The sequence below is a fragment of the Numenius arquata genome, chromosome 24, assembly GCF_964106895.1.
Source record: "Numenius arquata chromosome 24, bNumArq3.hap1.1, whole genome shotgun sequence".
Lineage (NCBI taxonomy): Eukaryota > Metazoa > Chordata > Aves > Charadriiformes > Scolopacidae > Numenius > Numenius arquata.
The window spans coordinates 1,249,611-1,267,710 of NC_133599.1; the positions used below are offsets into that span (position 1 = coordinate 1,249,611).

The 18,100-nt window shown below is 48.7% G+C and overlaps 2 protein-coding genes across 2 annotated transcripts; one reads left to right on the plus strand and one right to left on the minus strand.

Moving 5' to 3' along the window:
• Positions 1-394: 394 nt before the first annotated feature.
• GUCA1B (guanylate cyclase activator 1B) lies at positions 395-4,992 on the minus strand. Its single transcript, XM_074163244.1, has 4 exons — positions 4,789-4,992; positions 2,649-2,798; positions 1,126-1,240; positions 395-522 (listed from the first exon to the last, which is right to left on the minus strand). Exons 1-4 carry the CDS (start codon positions 4,990-4,992, stop codon positions 395-397), a joined length of 597 nt encoding a protein of 198 aa, XP_074019345.1.
• Positions 4,993-13,899: 8,907 nt separating this feature from the next.
• On the plus strand, positions 13,900-17,713 carry IRF6 (interferon regulatory factor 6). The gene is made up of 7 exons (XM_074163309.1): positions 13,900-14,073; positions 14,984-15,188; positions 15,680-15,802; positions 15,906-16,052; positions 16,273-16,665; positions 17,068-17,186; positions 17,492-17,713. Exons 1-7 carry the CDS (start codon positions 13,900-13,902, stop codon positions 17,711-17,713), a joined length of 1,383 nt encoding a protein of 460 aa, XP_074019410.1.
• The last annotated feature ends 387 nt before the right edge of the window (positions 17,714-18,100 follow it).

Below are 18,100 nucleotides of genomic sequence, written 5' to 3' on the forward strand. Positions count from 1 at the left end.
GTATGAATGATGCAAACGCTGGTCTGTGCTGGAGACAGTACCACCGCGTCAGGACTTCTCAATTCCCAACCCTGTCTGTCATCAGAATGAAACCCTGCCCAGGATCCGCTGCAGGAAGCCACGAAAAGTTTGTTCCTTGAGGTGTAACCAAAGACCAGAGCTGGTAAACATGGCATTGTGTACACAGAAAGACTTATTCATGGGCCAAAAATAGTCTCTGGGTACCAGCAGTACACAGCACATGGGGTTTAGATTGAGATATGGCTTCTTAAACCGCTGATGTTTTCTTCTGGATGCTGAGATTGTATTAGAAAGGAAAGCCACTACCACCCTGGAGTGCAAGAGCCACAGTTGTAGTCAGTCACATTTTCAGCTGTATAAGAACCGAATTCTCTCAGAACAAAGCACTCTTTCTCCTCTGCTCAGAGATCCATCCCCCAGGGTTTACATCCATTTGCAACATCTTCATCACCCACTTGTCTTTCCTGGCCCCATCAATGAACTCGTCAAGAGACAACTGCCCTGTGTGCGAGATGAGGGGGACACAAGATGGGGAGACATGACATGACAGATAAGACATAAGAAGAGGAAAGCAGGAGTAAAAGCCATCTAAATTTCAGAAAAATATGGCAGTAAAACAAAAGCTCTATGTCATTTCCCCGTACAGTTTGGGCCAGTCAGCCAAGAGAAACTCCCACGCTGTAACCCAGCGCATTCACACCAGCCCTGCATTAGTGACACACGCTCCTCTGCGAGGATGCAAGTCTGATCCTGCAAACTCCAGTGTGACTGGAGCCACTGTCTTTACCAGGGCTATTTGTGCTGGGACTGGGACCTGCACTCTGGCTATGGGGGGGCTCTCTGAGGATGAGATCTGTGTGGCCTCAAAATCCAGACAGAATAGTGACCCCTGTGTGTTTTACATTAAAATAACAACGAAGATTATTTCCTCCTACTGCACCAAGTTATTCTCAATTCTAATAAACAGACCAGAACCAAGCCCAATGTGTCTGAGTAACGTAATAGTCCTAAGTGATTTATTGATAGATGTAATTAAAGCTCGCCTGTCCAGCACAGATAACTTCTCATTACGCATGAATGCAATCTGAGCCATCGATCTCTTACCATCCCCGTTCTCATCCACCAACTGAAATATCCTGTCCACAACCTCCTCCGGCGTGAGCAATGGGGTCCTCTCCTCCACCTCCGACCGACACACTTTCTTCAGCTTGTAGATAGACTGAAAAGAAGTTCGCAGATTAGGAGAAGGACTGGAAAATGAAAAGCAGTGAACTCCATTATCTTCCCAACAGCGTAAAGGTCTTTTACAAAGGCTGCGGTTTTAACCTTTCTAGAAAGATCTGCCACTCGACAGCCCCAGACCTGTAACGAAACCTCCGACCTCACACTAACACACACTGTGGTTCACTTCATTTGCCCTTTGAAGCTGCTGCCCTCTTATTTTCCTTACACACACTGGTCAGACCTCAGGGTTCCTTTGCAAAGAACAAGAGTTTCACAGACAGGAAAAATCTGACTTTTCAGGATGATTTTTTTCTAACATCTGAGGCCGGGCACATCTGGATTTACCCAACCCTCTCTCCCAGGGAGCTTGTGCCCAAGCTGCGAGAGCAAACCTGTACTAGCACATATTTTGACCCATAGTTTCTGTTCCACTTTGTCACTGGAAAGAGGCAGATTTTATCTATTCCTCCCATGACAACCACACATTCATTATTAACTTTACTCCTTCGGCTGAAGGGTTTTGTCTGAAGTCTTCCCAGAGAGGGGATTAGCCAGGGCCTAACACAGCTCTGGCCAATTCCTGCCTGACCTCAAAACTATAATTGACCCAGACAAGCTCCCGAGATGCTCCCACACCTGGTGCTGCAGGTAACGCCTGGCCACGCTTTCCAGCCAAAAGGACCTGCTTTCCACAGATTCAACTTCTGATGTTTTCTTGATATTGTATTTCACCTAAGATCCTGAAGCATTTGATAACCATTGATTAAGCCTCACAAGTACTGGTGTGCAAGGGTGAGTTACAGCACCTGTGGTACAGGGGTGACTCCAGCACAGTCACCACAACATTTACCCAAAGAACCCAGGCACCCTGTGCCTGACTGCCTGCTATGCCCCATGCCTCCTCTCACACCCTCACACAGTCACTAATTAAAGTGCAGAACATAACAGAAACCCAGAGAGAATAATTACAAAAGGGATTTCTATACTAATTTGTGCCTCTCGGTGTATTCTCACCAGCTACTCGGGCAGGAAATTCAGCTCCTGTAAGGAGCATGGGGTGAAACCTTCTTGCTCTGGCCACTGCAATGAATTTTGGTGTAAAAAGGTGGAAAGAAAAGGCAGAGCAGAGACACAGGAACTCCACAATGGCACCCAGATGCTGCATCTCTGCACAGCTTCAGCAGGGGCCAGGCCACCCGCAGTGGGTTTGACCCATCCCTCAGCCACCCCATCGGGCTTCATCAGACCACGGAGCACACGACCTTTCCACCAAGGGCAGGCATTTTCCCTTCATCACTGCCCACAGCTGCCTTGAAACCTCATTATCACAAAAACCATATACATCATTACATTGCCAAAGAACTGTGATTGCTTAAAGAAGTGATTAGGCAATGCCCACTTACCTCAACAATTTCCAGCAGCTCAGGTTTATCTATGCAGCCATTCCCATCCTTGTCATATACTTTGAATGTCCACCTCAGCTTGTGTTCCAGTTTTCCTCGTAAAACAAGATTCAAGGCAGCTACATATTCCAGAAAATCAATGGTATTATCCTGTAGAAACAAAAAAAGCAGCTGAATGGCACGTAACTGGGTGCAGTTGACAGAAACCCGCCTACAAAACCTAGATAAAAAACCGCCAAGAAGATACTCCATGGGACAGCTATTTGTTTTCATCTTTATAGAAGACTCACGCCAGCCCGAGACCATCAGTGAGCACAGCCATACCCCTCTGCACCAGGGATGAGTTCCCAAGGAGTGACAGCGGAGAGCAAAGCAGTTTTCCTACAGTGCAATAAGAGGGGACACCTGCCAGGACCCCAGAAATGAGCAATTTAAAAACCCCAAGGCAAGACAGATTACATGGAGGATGGGGGGGCAGATGGGGATCAGCGCAGGAGGCATTGACTTTGGGGAAGGGATTGCTGTTCTCAACAGCCTCGGCTGCTTCACCAATGAGACCAACACCCAACCATGACCCCTTTCTTCCACCCTCCCCCCTTGTTTGATATTAATTCATCTGAGAAAGAAAGACAATGAAAACATCACATTTCAGAAGGCAGCAGCAAGAACACCCACAATAAAGGGTTTATATCAGGTGTTTGTCCTCCAAAAAACTTCAGAGGCAGTGAGGGGACGCAGGGCTCCCTGGGCAGCCTCCACAGATGCCCTCATATAGAGCAACCCCATCCCCAGGGCTCAGCCGCGGCCCCTTGTCCCCTTACAGCCCCCCGACCCGGGTAGCAAACCCCCCCAGCAGATCCAGGCTGTGCTTCTGCCCCCCGGCGTGTTCTGCACCGAGAGGCTTTGCAGCAGCTGTGAGCAAAAGCTGCTGCTGCTGGACCTTGAAGGCCAGTAAGCATAAAAAGACAGGTTAGGATTTGGGTTTATTTCCTTATTACTAATAATATTGTCAGGTCCTGCTCAATTGATCATATACCATGGGCATATTTAAGCAAACACATGACCCCAGGCCTAATTTAGTGTTCTTAATACATGTAAGTACGGGACATCGCCTTTTAATGTAGGTCTTTGCTCCACAACCCTTTCTGCACATCTTTCATAACAGATTTTGGACCTGGACCTTCGGTTTTTTGCAGGAACCTGGATTTTGCCAACTTCAAATTACACAAATCAATCTGCCTACACCTTCCGTAGCTTTTTTATCCTCTCTCACAAACTGACTTTTGTTACCGCCTCAAACACCACTGGTTTCAAAGGAAGCTTAAGGGACATTTGTATATCTGAGAGGTGACAGACTTGTCTCCTCTTTTCTTCTGTCGATGTAGAGCAACAAACAACCCCACACTCTGAATATGTTCGATACCTTCAGGAAAAAAACAATTAACTAGTTTGGAAAGCATTGCTACCCCTCTCAAGATGAGGACGGTAACCATACTGCGTTTCTCTTGAGTATCTAAAATATCACAGGCTGGTATGATACTGTCTTCTGCACCAATACACGGGTATGCATGAACTGCTACTGAACCAGAAAGCTCACTTTTCCTGGGTGTCTGATGACAAATACAGCAAAGGGAATCAAAACCAGAATGTCTGAATGGTTCAGCATTCCTTCACTTTCAAGCAGCTAAAAATCAATATTTTGTTACACACCACCTGTTCGTACTGTATATATACACTCCTCCAATGTATAGCAAACCGAGGAGGACTTCCCACACTATAATTCCCCCTCTATCATAACAGATAAATATTTTTTTTCCATGTAGCAACCTTGGTTATTCCAGGATCTTTCAACAATACTGTCTCAAAACGCGACTGCCTGAATTTCAACCTGTTGATCGACATTTAGTCCCTTAAGGGGACATTCTGTCCTTAGTTTGCGTACAGATTTATGAGAAGAAGAATCCATTGCAGCCCATACAGAGCGGTGCAGCACGTGCCCCTTCTCCAGGTCCATCGCCCTTGCCTTAGTCTCACAAAACTCAGCAACAAGGGTGGGAACTGCACCAAAACACCCCAAAATTACAGAAAGAAGAGGTGTGGATTATTAGACAAATCCCTGTAAAGACTCCTCACCACTTACCCCATTCTTATCAAAAGCTCTGAACATGTTTTCAATGTACTCTGCTGCTTCACGGTTATCCTGGACCCCAAAGAACCGCTTGAATTCGTGCATGAAGAGAGTCCCACTGGGACATTCCACCACAAACTTCTTATACCATTCCTGCAATTCGGCAACATCAATCTCCCCTTGCTCCCCTTCGGTGTTGGTGAATTGCTGTCCCATTTCCCTCCGCAAAGCAAGATTCCAAAAAGGAGAAGGAAGAAAAAGAAAACCCTGCCAAAGTTCGTTGCTTGTATTATCTTTTTATCACCTTTAGTTGTTTTTCCTTTGCTCTTTTTCCTCTCTCTGTCTTGTACCTTTATTTGATGTTAATGTTGTGTCTTGCTATTTCACCTTCTTTTTTTGAGTTTTACTTTCTTCTTCCTCTTTCTTTCCTACAGGTTTGACCACCACAGCTTTGCGTGCTTGCCTGGTGATGGTAGAGTTGCTTCTCTGCATTAGGGCAGCATAACGTGTGGCATCAGGCATATATAAAAATAACTAAGATCATTAGGAGATTCCCACCTCTGAGTCACAAAGACCTTCAGATGTTCTGAGCTGTGCCCTATTTAGGAGCAGACACCAGAGGCTTAAGGTCCTTCTGCACATTAATACCTTCACATCAAAGAATTTAGGAGTTGAGGTTCCCTTTGCACACAATGTACAACCCCACTCACTTTGCTGTAGTTTTTCTAGCAAATAAAAAGGATTGTAAGTGAACTTCCCTAATGTTAGTTCTTCAGTACTGACCTACACTACCTGCCTGTGGGGGATACTCAATCTTTCAGTGAAATAAGGCAAGAATTACAGAGAGTAAACCCTGAAAAAATAAGGACATATAACTAACACTACTCACGTGAAAAAACATACTAATGCATAATGTTAATTGAACGCCTACTAGAGGCTCCAATCTATACAAAATGATTGAGAAAGCTAATAAATGCACATAGATACAAGCGTACACATTGCTCTTATTCTCACAATTCATTCATAAAACCCTCAGTTAAAAATAACAGGAACATTTTATTTCCCTATTTTTTAAAGCATTGAGTTCTCCTTATTTCCCTTCCCCCTTTTGTGCCTTTATCCATTGAAACACTCCTGTTTACCCTTACCCCTGAGCATTGCTCACCACTTTTATTACAGATATAACACACAGCTCTGCCTCTGGTCTCTGTTCTGCAGCCACTCAGCACAACAGAGAGGTCACCATCCTCCTGCCAGGGACCAAGTTCTCCTGCCCACAGCCACCCTGCTCCTCTTTCCTCTGCTCACTGCAGCCACCAGCTTTTATCCATATCGTACCAGGTGTTCTGAATCCAACCATGAGCTGTGTCAGCTGCAAAGAAATGACCTGTAGCTATAAAAGTGTCTGAGCCAGCCCAATATCCAGTTAGGATTCTTCTTTTAAGAGGATTTGAGCGGTGTTGATAGGGAACAAGGGAGTCCTCATTATAGTAGTGTTAAGGCCCAGAAGGATTTAAACTGTTCACTGTTTTGGAACTTTTTTTATTTAGTTTGGAAAGAACAGCTTCTCACATTAAAAAAAAACAAAAAACCAAAAAAACCTCTTAAGATTCAGTCTGAAGTTTTATGTTGTAGAACAGCAAAGAAATTCATATTCCACTATTAGAACAGGGCTTGTTCTGAATTTACTCACACCTGTAGGTGATCCACCAGGGGGATTGCATGTGTGTGTTTATATAAGTGTATCTAAATAAAATTGTAGAAGTATAGCATAATTTTATGCTTCTGTATAGGAGGGTGCCTAGACAATGCATGGTTTCATTTGGGAGTCTTAAGCAAGAGAGGAGCTGGGCAGTGCAGCAGCAGTCTGGAGATGGATGGGAAGGACCGGAGGCATTGCCAGAAAGGCTAAGACTGCTCTATTTCAATGAAAAGGTAATTTTTTAATAATGTAGAGGAATCCTGCTTGTCTATCTCTGTGCCTAGAAGAATGCAACAGGATTAAAAATCTCAGTCCTTCCTTTTATAAATGCTTCGGATGAAATTCAGCCCCTGACTGTAAGGTCACTTGTCTTCAGTGGAGTAGTTGGAGGTCTGGTCATTGAAAAAAGTTGTACTGGGTCTATCCCCAGCATTTACCTTTCATTAGTCCTACTTGAAGGAAGACTTTGGCAGCCACAGTCGCTGTGGCGTTTATAAAACAGTTCTGTTGCATTCTCCATTTCCCCGTGCTCTGCTATGCATACCATGAAAAGAAATAGCTTGTTCCCCTCAATGGTATTTCTTAATCGTCCTGGCTAGTATCTGGTGAGGGTTCTCTGGGTCACAAGCGGTTTTCAAGAAGCAGAGGTGGTTTTGGGACGGGGTGGGGGGTACTCAGTGCACTTTTTCCTGCCACAGAGCTGGGGGTTTCGCACACACGGGTGCGAAGCCTTTCTCCATTTCGTGCCGCTGTGGAATGTGAGCGCCGAGAGCAGCCAGCAAGACTCCACATGCCCAGGACGTTGTCTTGCCTTGTTGCATAATTTTGTTTTGCCTTATGGGAACTTAGTGATCTGTTCCCAGGAGAGAAAATGGTTCCCCTTTGTTTTGATGACTACAATCTTTTCTAGCTGGAACAAAGGACTGTAGGGGACCGGGGTTAGGAAGCCTTGCTGGTGCTACTGCAGGCATCAGGAGGTACAATCATGTTGATAAAAGTACTGATGTTAATTTGGCACTGAAATAAATTAAATCCCATAGCTCCTGGTATGAAAATTCCTCTGCATATACTCTCTGTCCAAAGCCTGTGCTCTGCAGACTGTACTGACAGAGCTTCTGCCTCTCAGCCGGCAGAATGTCACCTTAGGAAGTACAGTTCATCAGCCAAAGGATTTCTTCGTTTGGTTTGGAAAAAGATGCAGGTAGAGGTAAATATAAGCAGAGAGAACTAAAAATTAAAAGAGTGATTTCTAGAAAACACTGAAGATGTTGGTGCTATTTGGCTGCCTGAAGGGTTAGGATTGGTGCTTTATGTATTATGTCAGAGTGAACACTTTGGATGATTAATTGCAAACAGGTAACATCTGATCACATGTCCTGCCTAATGAGCTATCCCTAGATTATCACCTATACAGCTCAAAAGCTGCAGAGTTTCCCAGCCAAGAGCATGGAAAAAGACAGCTTATTTCCCGTCAGTTCACAACACAACGTGCTGCCGCACGCCTCAGCAGAGGCTGGTAGAAACTCAAGAACCCAACAAACCCTGCAGAGGCCTGGGAAGACTCATTTGTTTGGCATCTGCGTTACTGCTGGGTGAAGGCGCGGAGGCCGCACCGAGGGCGGCAGGGCGCAGGCAGGCACCGCTGCCCGCTGCGAGAGGACCAGCCTCAGTGAAACCAAAGGCAGGACCAGATCCTTCTCCCACGCCGGAGCGGCCCTCGCCTCGTCCTTTTGCCGCATTGCTCCATTATTTTAAATAACTCAGTCCTGACCTGCCCTAACACCCCTCTGGTGGGTTGGGCACCCCAGAGCGTCCCCGCAGGGGACCAAGGAAGGGCAAAGCTGTGCCGCAGACAGCCAGGGCGAGCGCTCAGCATCACCAGCCGTGTCTGCTTCCACAGCTGCCCGAGCATCAGGCCACAAAGGAAAGCAAACCTGAAGCATCCTTAAATTTACCCGTCGTCGCCAGGCAGGGCGGACACGTGGACTGGAGGAATGCAGGGAGGATGAACGGCAGCTTTTGTGCTGACCCATCTGAGGAGAGATCAAAGATCCCTCATACTCCGGCCGGGCGTTCAGCCCGGCGTCTCTCTGCATCTCTTCCCAGTCGCTCAGCACGCTGCCCGGGCTGTCGCCCGTGTTTATACAGCAGGAATAACAACACGGTAGAGGGTAGTGCTACAGGAGCAGCTCTCCCTGCTTTGCCTATCAAAAACGGTCAGGTACAAGAAACCAAACCCATCTAAGATCCACCACTGCAGTGCCATCCCACAAAGCAACCCCACGAACCTTCCAGGGTCACCTATTGTCTTTTGCTTATTACCAGGAAGATTTTATTATGTGCTGACGAACCCCTGCTAAACGTTACCTCGGAGCGGCCACGCTCCAGTGATTAATGAAGCCTGAAACATTCATCTTGCAAGGCAAACTTTCCAAGAAAAATGCAGAATTACATTTTCTCTGTGTGTGAAGATTTAAAAAAATCTGCATAGTTCCAAAGTCTTGGTAGAACATTGACCTTTGGATGCAAGTCAGCCTTTCCAAACTTGGGATCCAGCACTATCCATAGTGTTCATGATGGGAAAGAGAAGGGAAATTCCCAATGTTTTTTTCTGCTTCGTTGAAACTGAATAGCGAAGTATTGTATGATCTCCTGAAACCAAGATTCACCACTGAGTCACGGCTCTCCACCTACGAGGAAAAGAAATGAGCCGCGAGGCTGGTGGAGATCGCAGAGGAAGGCTGCGGCCGGGCCGGGGGGAGATGCCGCGGAGCCCCCTCGCAGCCCCAGGTAGGTGTGAGGGGGGGGGACAGAGAAAAGGGACATTTTTATGCTTTTCAGCAAAAACCTGCGTGCCCGTGGCTCTGCGTTAATCCCAGCCCGCTTTAAGTGTTGCCGCTGCGGATCGGCCGGGCCAGGCATGCTCTGAGCCGCGAAAAAAACCAGGAACTTGTTATTTTCTTTCCTAAATATCCCATTAAAAAAAAAAAAAAAAAAGAGACGCGGTTAGACGATGGGGGCGCTTGCCCTGCGGGGGGGCGGGCTCAGAGCGGAGCCCCTCGCCGTGGGGACACGGAGAGGACCCCCACCCGCGGCCGTGGGGACACAGGGAGCGCACCCCTGGCCGTGGGCGGGGGGACACGGCGCGGCCCCCCCCCCCCCACCTCTTCCCCCCCCCCGCGTCCGTGGGCGGGGGGACACGGCACGGCCCCCCCCCCTCACCTCTTTCCCCCCCCCCCCCCGTCCGTCCGTGGGCGGGGGGACACGGCGCGGCCCCCCCCCCCCTCACCTCTTCCCCCCCACTCCGCGTCCGTGGGCGGGGGGACACGGCGCGGCCCCCCCCCCCCACCTCTCCCCCCCCGTCCGTCCGTGGGCGGGGCGGGCGCGGCGCGGCTGCGCCCGGCGCACCTGGGCAGGTGAGGGCGGGGCGGGCGGTGCGTGTCCGCCGGGCCGCGCTCCCCTCGCTGCGCCCACGCGTGGGCCCCGCGGGGCGGCCGAGAGCCCCCGCGGGCGCGGAGCCGCCCCGCCGCCCCCCGCCCGGGTAAGTTGCGCGGGGCCGGAGGTGGGGGGGGGGGAGGTGGCGGGTGGTCGCGATGCCCGACCCGATCCGCGGATCCGCCTCGGGGGACCGCGGCGGGCCCTCGGCGAAGCGCGTTCCGCGGGGGGGGGCTGTTGGCCGGGGCCGCGGCGGGCGGAGCGGGGGCCGCGGCGGGGGTGGGGGGGGTTCGGTTCGAATTGGAAAAGGCGCGGGGGAGGCGGGTGTCCGTGGGAAGGTTGGCGGCGGGGGGCCGGCGTCCCGCTGCGGGCTGGGACGGGGCCGTGCGGGGGGTGGGGGGGGCGGCGCGGTCCGAAGGCAGCGGGGAGGGTAAAACGCGCCGAAAATGTCTCTTTATTGCTCCTTCCCCATCTGCTCCCGGCCGGGGCTGTACTAGCCCTGGGCTACGTCTTTCAAGTTGGCGTAAACCGGGGCCTAGAGTCAGGGCAAGGGTGATATTTGCCCCCCCGCCCCATTTGCCGACAGCTGTTTTTGAACTAAAGCTGTTACAGCCTCGAGAACCCAAATTCTGTGTAAGAACTCATGCCTCTTCCATCTTGAGGGGCTCCCCGGGCATGGCAGAGGGCTGGGGGTACCCCGTTGGGGCGCGGGATCCCGGGGTTGTAAGAGTTAATTGTGCTCCAGGTGTGTCCCCTCGCCCTGCGAGAAGTGATGCAGGGATCTCTGAAAGGTGGGAGCTGTAGGTTCCCGCTGCAGGGAGGTGATGGAGCGTGGGACACTCAGGTGGAAACTCATCCTGTGTCTCGGGGGGAACGCTAATGTTAAGGGGTGAGCTGCTTGCCTTTGAAAAAAATTTAGTATGAACCCACTAAATACAGGATAATGTAATCAAAGGTAACGAGCGAGGGGTGAGGTCTGTGGTATCGCAGTGTTGATGCTGGAGAAGACCCTTCCTTCTTCAGAGGCTTCGTGATGGGGTGGAGCAGGAGCATGGAATTTGCTTGGGTGCGCAGGCGGAGGGGAAAAGCATCCATGCGGGGAGGCCGGGACAGGCTGCAGGTCGCCTTTTCCTGGTGCGCCGTCTGTCGTGATGCTGGCTGGCACCGTGCTGCGGCCCCGAGAGCCACCACAGTTAACTGGGGCTGTCCCCCACCTTGGTCACTTCTCTGCGGCCATCGGACAGGTGGCTGCAGGATGTCTGCTCGTTCCTGAGTCTGCTTGAGTTGTTCCTGTTGGGGTGAATGTCTCCTCTCCAAGGAAAAACATATGACCTAATAATTGGGGTAGAGGGAATAATTACATCGCTGACCAGAGATGCATTAGCAGCACAGGGATGTGCTAATTACCCCCCCCCATCAGCCAGTTTGAGTGGTAATAAAGCAAACTGGAGGATTCCTGTTTCCAGCATTCCTCCATTCAGAGGGGTTGGAGCCCCTCTGCTGTGAGGACAGGCTGAGAGAGTTGGGGGGGTTCAGCCTGGAGAAGAGAAGGCTCCGGGGAGATCTTGGAGCCCCTTCCAGTCCCTAAAGGGGCTACAAGAAAGATGGGGACAAACATTTTAGCAGGGCCTGTTGCGATAGGACAAGGGGTAATGGCTTTAAACTAAAAGAGGGGAGATTTAGACTAGATACAAGGAAGAAATTTTTTCCAATGAGGGTGGTGAGACGCTGGCCCGGGTTGCCCAGAGAGGTGGGAGATGCCCCATCCCTGGGAACATTCCAGGTGAGGCTGGACGGGGCACTGAGCAACCTGGTACAGTTGAAGATGTCCCTGCTCATGGCAGGGGGTTGGACTCGATGGTCTTTAAAGGTCCCTTCCCACCCAAACCATTCTCTGATTCCTGGGTATGTGCACCAAGGAGTCTTGAGCAAGGGCCAAGCCTCCCTTGGCAAATCCAATTAGCAGTGCGAGGACGTTCCCCGAGCTCACCCTTGCAGCTCCCGGGGCGGGAGCAGCCTCTGGCATTAGCGGACCCCACTGGATCGAAGTTGAAGGCTGGAAAAGGCTGACTCACCGTCTGAGCCCAGCAATGGGATTCAAGTTGATTTGCTCTCAGTTATTGTGTCAACAAGTCATTGGTGATAAAAGGTCATAAAGCATTGTAATGTCACGTATTGACAGACGCTGTCTAGGATCCGAGGGACAATTCAAACCTCATACGGCCACGCCAGCGCACCCTCCGCGTGACCAAATTCATTCTGTTTGAGAGGGGCACGAATTTTTCTCCCTGGGGTGTGGGTTTGAATTTGCTCTTGGTCTTGCCAATGTGTGTGAGCAGAGCGTATGGTATTAGAAGCAGAGGGGGCTGCTTGTAGCGAAGTGAAGTGTAAAAAAGGTTGTGGAAACAAGCTTTGGTTTAGGATTTCTTTGTTCCAGGGAGAAGTCTCTGGTTTTGCCCTTTGCAAGGGAAATCGATACCTGGTTTTGGTCTCAATTCTAAGTCCAGGATTAACCTGGACTTTGTGTCTTTGCAAACACACTACTGAAACTTTAATTCTGGGGGGATTTTCGACATGGATAACCAATACAGCGGTTTCAGAAGCACAAAAATGAGTTTGGTGATTGCTTTCTGATTCTTTGCAGCTCCTGGGAAGCAGTCTGCTCATGTCCCCAGCTCCTTGACGAAGCACACTTACAAGCTATCATTTAGATTTGGAACTGAATGTGAACATTTTCTTTGCTTAACAGATAAAATAAGTTGTGTTCAGATTAATTTTGTGTGAACGCTTGCATCTAAGTGGGACCTGCAGGTATTTGAACAAATAAAACCTGTTCCTAGACTAGTTCTTGGATAGGATTTTTGAATCTCCTCTGTCTCTGCTACCAGACACATTTTGCAGCTCCTGCAGCGGTGTTTGCAGCTTGTGGCAATGGTTCTACTTATCCTGTAGCTGCTTTATTAAAGGGAATATTTGTCATTTCTCACCTCTGTTTCAAGATTTACAAATGAATATGGGAGATGGACCTTCTAAGCACATGTGTAGCATAAAAGTCCCCTCCCAAAATCTAAAGATACCAAATGCTGTCTTTTCCTGCAGAGGGACAGTCATTAGTTCTGTTTGGCTTGGTATCTGTTCTGCACAAGAAAAATATTGTTGGTTGGTTGCAAATGTAGTAGCAACATGGAGCTACTTAAACAGAAACAGATTTGATCAGTTAACTGCAGCATTGTTGTTTTTTTTTAAAAAAACCTAAACATTAAGTCAATATCACTTGCTTTTTAGCAGGAGTGCAGGCAGACTCACAGTTCATGTCCTTCTGGATAAACATCCTGGTTATTGCAGGTCAGTGATGTTTGCGAATGATTATACTGCATTCAGAGCATGCATGAAAAAGTCATGAAATGGCTTTCAGAGGGACGTCCGTCTGATAAAACAGTCCCTTCCGCTTCAGCCTCAGCCTTCCACCTTTACCTCTGCTGGGGCAGAAGCCTCTGATTCAGCTCATGTTAGTTTTTCTCCTCCGGGATGCACGTCCCACACGCCTGAAGAAGCGCTGGGTCAGACAGGCCCCTTCGCTGTGGCGAATGTGGAGGCTTTTGAAATTCAGCTGCCTCTTCTTGCTGTGGCTTGTTTGTGGCTTTATCTCCTGCGCAGCGTTTACAGCGCGGTTTGATTGGGGCTGGCCCTCCCTGCGCTCAGCAAACACAACACGCTGTCTCTGCTTACTGGAATATTTAATAGCAAGTTGTTGTTCTTGTAACACTTACGGTCCCCGCTTCGTGATGCGTTTGTCACTCCTCCTGGCAGAAGAGTCATCCAGCTGAATCCAAATCAGTGATTTCAGTGTGCAGTAACGTAACAAACAATAGCACTAACGCTGCATAGGGTCCTTTCTCATCAAATTAACTTTTTTTATGTAAAGCGTATGAGTCTCAACTAACCTTTAGCAGCTGGTCTACTATTGTCCCTCTCTTTTGTAGACAATGGCGTTACACCCGCGCAGAGTTCGCTTGAAGCCGTGGCTGGTAGCCCAGGTAGATAGCGGTATGTATCCCGGCCTTATCTGGCTGAACCGAGAAGCCAAGCGGTTTCAGATCCCCTGGAAACACGCAACTCGGCACAGCCCGCAGCACGAGGAGGAGAACACCATCTTCAAGGTGAGGGAGAGGAGAGCTCGTATATATCACAGCTCTTAAACAGAGACAAAGGGTTGAATTGTTGGCCCAGGAGCTGGATAGGCATCTCGGGAGTTGTTTCCAGGCACATTTTGTCCTATTTCTTTGACCTCAGAAAAGCCACTTTGTGCACCTGGATGCCAAGCTTGGCACTGCCTGAAACAGTGTTGAGTTCTTTAACCCTTTCCAACCACCAAAGGCCATGCGATGTCTATTTGCATGGATTCTGGAACATTGCTGCTATTTGCTTCTATTTGCTTGGTTTAGGATGTGGTGGCTGACTACTTCTTAGCAGCAAACCATTACATACTGTTACGCAGATCTTAAGAGGTCCACCACAAACTTCCAGTACTCACCACTGCTGCCCTTAATGTTGTTATCCCAAGGGATTCATTATAACTCCTATGCTCCTTTGAGGAATCTCTGACCTTTGCCTTGGAGGGATGGTGGACCGATAGTCTGGTGTTGGGGTGAGAGGGCGAGGGCCAGCTGGGTGTCTGCGGCTGCTCTTCCGCTCTGTTTTAACCAAGTCCGTTCCTCCTACGAGCAGGGTATGGCTCGCTGTCAAAACTGGCTTTTGGTATTGAACCCGAGACACCTAGAGAAACTCACTGCACAGTCCTGTACCATTTATCGTTTCTTAACTTGTATGAAGATGCATGCTCAGAATTGCTAATGGCTTTTGGAAATTTGGTTTTACATCTTTTTTTCTCCCCTTTCTTTCAATGGAAAAAGCATTAAAGCAGATTTTCTGTTGTTATTATCAGAAGAGCTGTAGTTAAGACTTCTGCAAGAGAAGGATTTTTATACTGAATTTGTTTGGAAGCTTGATTTCTGATAAAAGCTGCTCTGTTGGGAGGGCTGGACTGAGCAGAGTGTACTTTGTCCCCAGGCTTGGGCAGTGGAAACGGGAAAGTACCAGGAAGGAGTCGATGAGCCAGACCCTGCAAAGTGGAAAGCCCAGCTACGATGTGCTCTTAACAAAAGCCGGGAATTTAATTTGATATATGATGGCACCAAGGAGGTGCCCATGAACCCGATTAAAATTTATGAAGTGTGTGATATCCCGCAGTCCCAGGGATCAATCATTAATCCAGGTGAGGGCCTTGCTGACACGGGGCTGGTTACTGAGCAGGCATTTGTCCAATGCGAGTTCCTTTCTCTCCATGGCATTAACTCTTGCGCTGCCTCCGTGTGCGGCAGGAGGCAGCTCCCGGCTGTGAGCCCAGCTGCGCTTCAACCGGGAGGACTTTGAACCACAGTGTACCTGCACTAAAAAGAATAAAGCTGCACACAGTTGCATGTTTTTTGCTAAACAGGCCAATGTTGGCGATAGTTTATCCGTTTCCTTAGATTTCTAGAATTATACATATAGAATTATATATTATAAACTGAAAATAGTATGTTGTACAGATTGGATTTTTTTCCTTTTAAAGATTATATTCACAAAATACACAAATATTGTGTACACAAATACGCAAATACCAATATTGTGCAAAGCCAATAAGAAGTTTACATTGTTTTTTCAAGAAATGCACTGCAGTGTTTCACCCAGGTCGACTACCCACAAGGATGTGCTTGTTTGCAGGTTCCACTGGCTCAGCTCCGTGGGATGAAAAGGATAATGATCTTGACGAGGAAGAAGAGGAAGAACTGAATCAATCTCAGCATGTCCCTATTCAAGAGACATTTCCATTTCTTAATATCAATGGTTGGTGGCGCAGACTAATGTATTAGTGAAGGTATTTGCTTGTAAATTGGTGTGTGCTTAAAATAAAATCTTGGTTTATTGAAGAATTGTTTCTTTTTTGTAGATTCTCCAATGGCTCCAGCCAGTGCAGAAAACTGCAGCCCTGAAGCTGTGTGGCCAAAGAATGAACCTCTAGATATGGAAATGCCCCCAACTGCGCTGCAGCATGACTTCTTCAGCAGCCCTGAGCTCTGGATCAGCTCTCTGCCAAGTACGTATATGGATTTGTTGTGCTTCTGTCATTGCACTTTAAAAAAAAAAGAAAAAAGTGTTTTGACTCTTTTCCTCTGGCTGTTTGCTTGTTAGCATGGAGAGCTGTGTATAGTTTACACATCTCCCTTACTGTAGCATGGATTGCACGGTGTGTCTCTTCTGCTGACACAGTACACGCAAAGGTCCAGGAGAAGCCATACTGACAGTTTCTCTCTCAGTGACAGACCTAGAAATCAAGTTTGAATATCGAGGAAAGGAGACTGGACCGACGACGACGGTAAGCAACCCGCAGGGATGCAGACTCTTCTACGGAGAGCTGGGTCCTATGCCCGACCAGGAAGAGCTCTTTGGGCCTATTAGTTTGGAGCAAGTAAAGTTCCCAGGAACAGAGCAAATCACCAATGAAAGGCAGAAGGTCTTCACAAGCCGGCTGCTGGATGTTATGGACAGGGGACTGATCCTGGAGGTCAGCGGCCATGCCATCTACGCTGTCCGGCTCTGTCAGTGCAAGGTGTACTGGTCTGGTCCCTGTGCGCCTTCCTCCACCACACCAAATTTGATCGAGAGGCAAAAGAAAGTTAAACTCTTCTGTCTGGAAACGTTCCTAAGTGGTAAGTAGCTTCTGCTTCTGAAAAATAGCTTTGGACAGTGGTCTGGGCACTTGGTGGCACTATTGGAAAGGGTCGTCTGCACTGGGGCTTGGTGTGGATGCACCAATTAGTTTGCTCTTGCGTGGAGCCGGGGTAGGGGCCACTGCTTCCCTGACTTCAGTGGCCATGGAGCAGGTGCGCATCAGAATAAAGTGAATGTGCACTCATTTAATGCTCCGAAAAACGCTGTTAAAGAAGGCACTTCTGGGTTCAAGAAATAAGCTGTAATTGTGTATGTGTAAGAGGTGGCTCTGGCGAAGGACAGTGTGTAGGTAAGATGTGGGATGATATAATGAGGTGGGATGTGGTGAATGTTTCTGACTGAAAGAGGACAACCCTGCAGTATTCTGCTTTTTTTCCTAGAGCTGATTGCCCATCAGAAAGGACAAATAGAGAAACAGCCACCATATGAGATCTACTTCTGTTTTGGAGAAGAATGGCCTGATGGAAAACCCAGGGAGAGGAAGCTGATTGTGGTTCAGGTAGGACCTGAAGTGACACGTGCCGGCTGTGCTGGGGCTGGTGCGTTGGCTCTGGATCCATGCCCATGGATACCAGAGACCTGTTCTTCTCTGTTGCGGTTACTGACACTGGGAAACCCCAACAGGGCTGGTGGGTTTTGTCATGGCAAATACAAATGCTGTGTGTGCCAAATAGCTTTGGTCTGCGAGTGCACTTCAGGTTATTGTGGAAACCATCCCCTGCATCCAGGGCAGGGAATTCCTGCAAAATAACAGGAATATATTGAGCAATTGTTAGGCTAAAACAACTAACTTCTTCTTAAAAGGTCATTCCAGTTGTGGCCCGGATGATCTACGAAATGTTTTCTGGTGACTTCACCCGCTCCTTTGACAGCGGCAGCGTGCGGCTCCAGATCTCTACGCCCGACATCAAGGACAACATCGTGGCCCACCTGAAGCAGCTGTACCGCCTGCTGCAGAACCACCAGGAGGGGTGGCCGATGCAGGCCCCCGCCATGCACATGGCCCAGCCGCTCCCTGCACAGTGACAGGCCCTTTGCTCGGCCCCACGGCTTCTCATGTTGTACATAGAGTATTTCTTAACGAGTGCCTTGCCTAAATCTGAATAAAACCTGTAAATCTGGTCATCGGATTCTGTTTCAACAGCGTATGGTACTTTTGTTTTGGTACTGTTTAAAACGGGATGGCAGGAACACCTCTAGCTCCTGTTTTCAGCCATTAGCTGTGTGAATTAGATCCTCAATTCTGTAATTTTTGTTTTTAATCCACTATTGATACATTGTATATAAATACTTGATCATTAAATGGGGGGGGGGGGGGAATTAATCTGTGCTCTATTAAAACCGCCTGGAGAATATCACTGTGTCTAGCTTTTATTTCTCTCTCTTTTACGGGCTCTGTAGTTGCAAGCTGGG

What these genes read in the sequence shown, in the direction of transcription:
- GUCA1B (XM_074163244.1), bottom strand. Translation starts at nt 4,992, where the DNA reads ATGGGACAGCAATTCACCAACACCGAAGGGGAGCAAGGGGAGATTGAT. An exon ending in GAGCTTTTGATAAGAATGGG is followed by an intron (nt 2,799 to 4,788) that starts GTAAGTGGTGAG and finishes TTGTTTCTACAG; the next exon opens with GATAATACCATTGATTTTCT. An exon ending in AGCTGCTGGAAATTGTTGAG is followed by an intron (nt 1,241 to 2,648) that starts GTAAGTGGGCAT and finishes ACTTCTTTTCAG; the next exon opens with TCTATCTACAAGCTGAAGAA.
- IRF6 (XM_074163309.1), top strand. Translation starts at nt 13,900, where the DNA reads ATGGCGTTACACCCGCGCAGAGTTCGCTTGAAGCCGTGGCTGGTAGCC. An exon ending in TCTGGAAACGTTCCTAAGTG is followed by an intron (nt 16,666 to 17,067) that starts GTAAGTAGCTTC and finishes TTTTTTTCCTAG; the next exon opens with AGCTGATTGCCCATCAGAAA. An exon ending in GGAAGCTGATTGTGGTTCAG is followed by an intron (nt 17,187 to 17,491) that starts GTAGGACCTGAA and finishes TCTTCTTAAAAG; the next exon opens with GTCATTCCAGTTGTGGCCCG.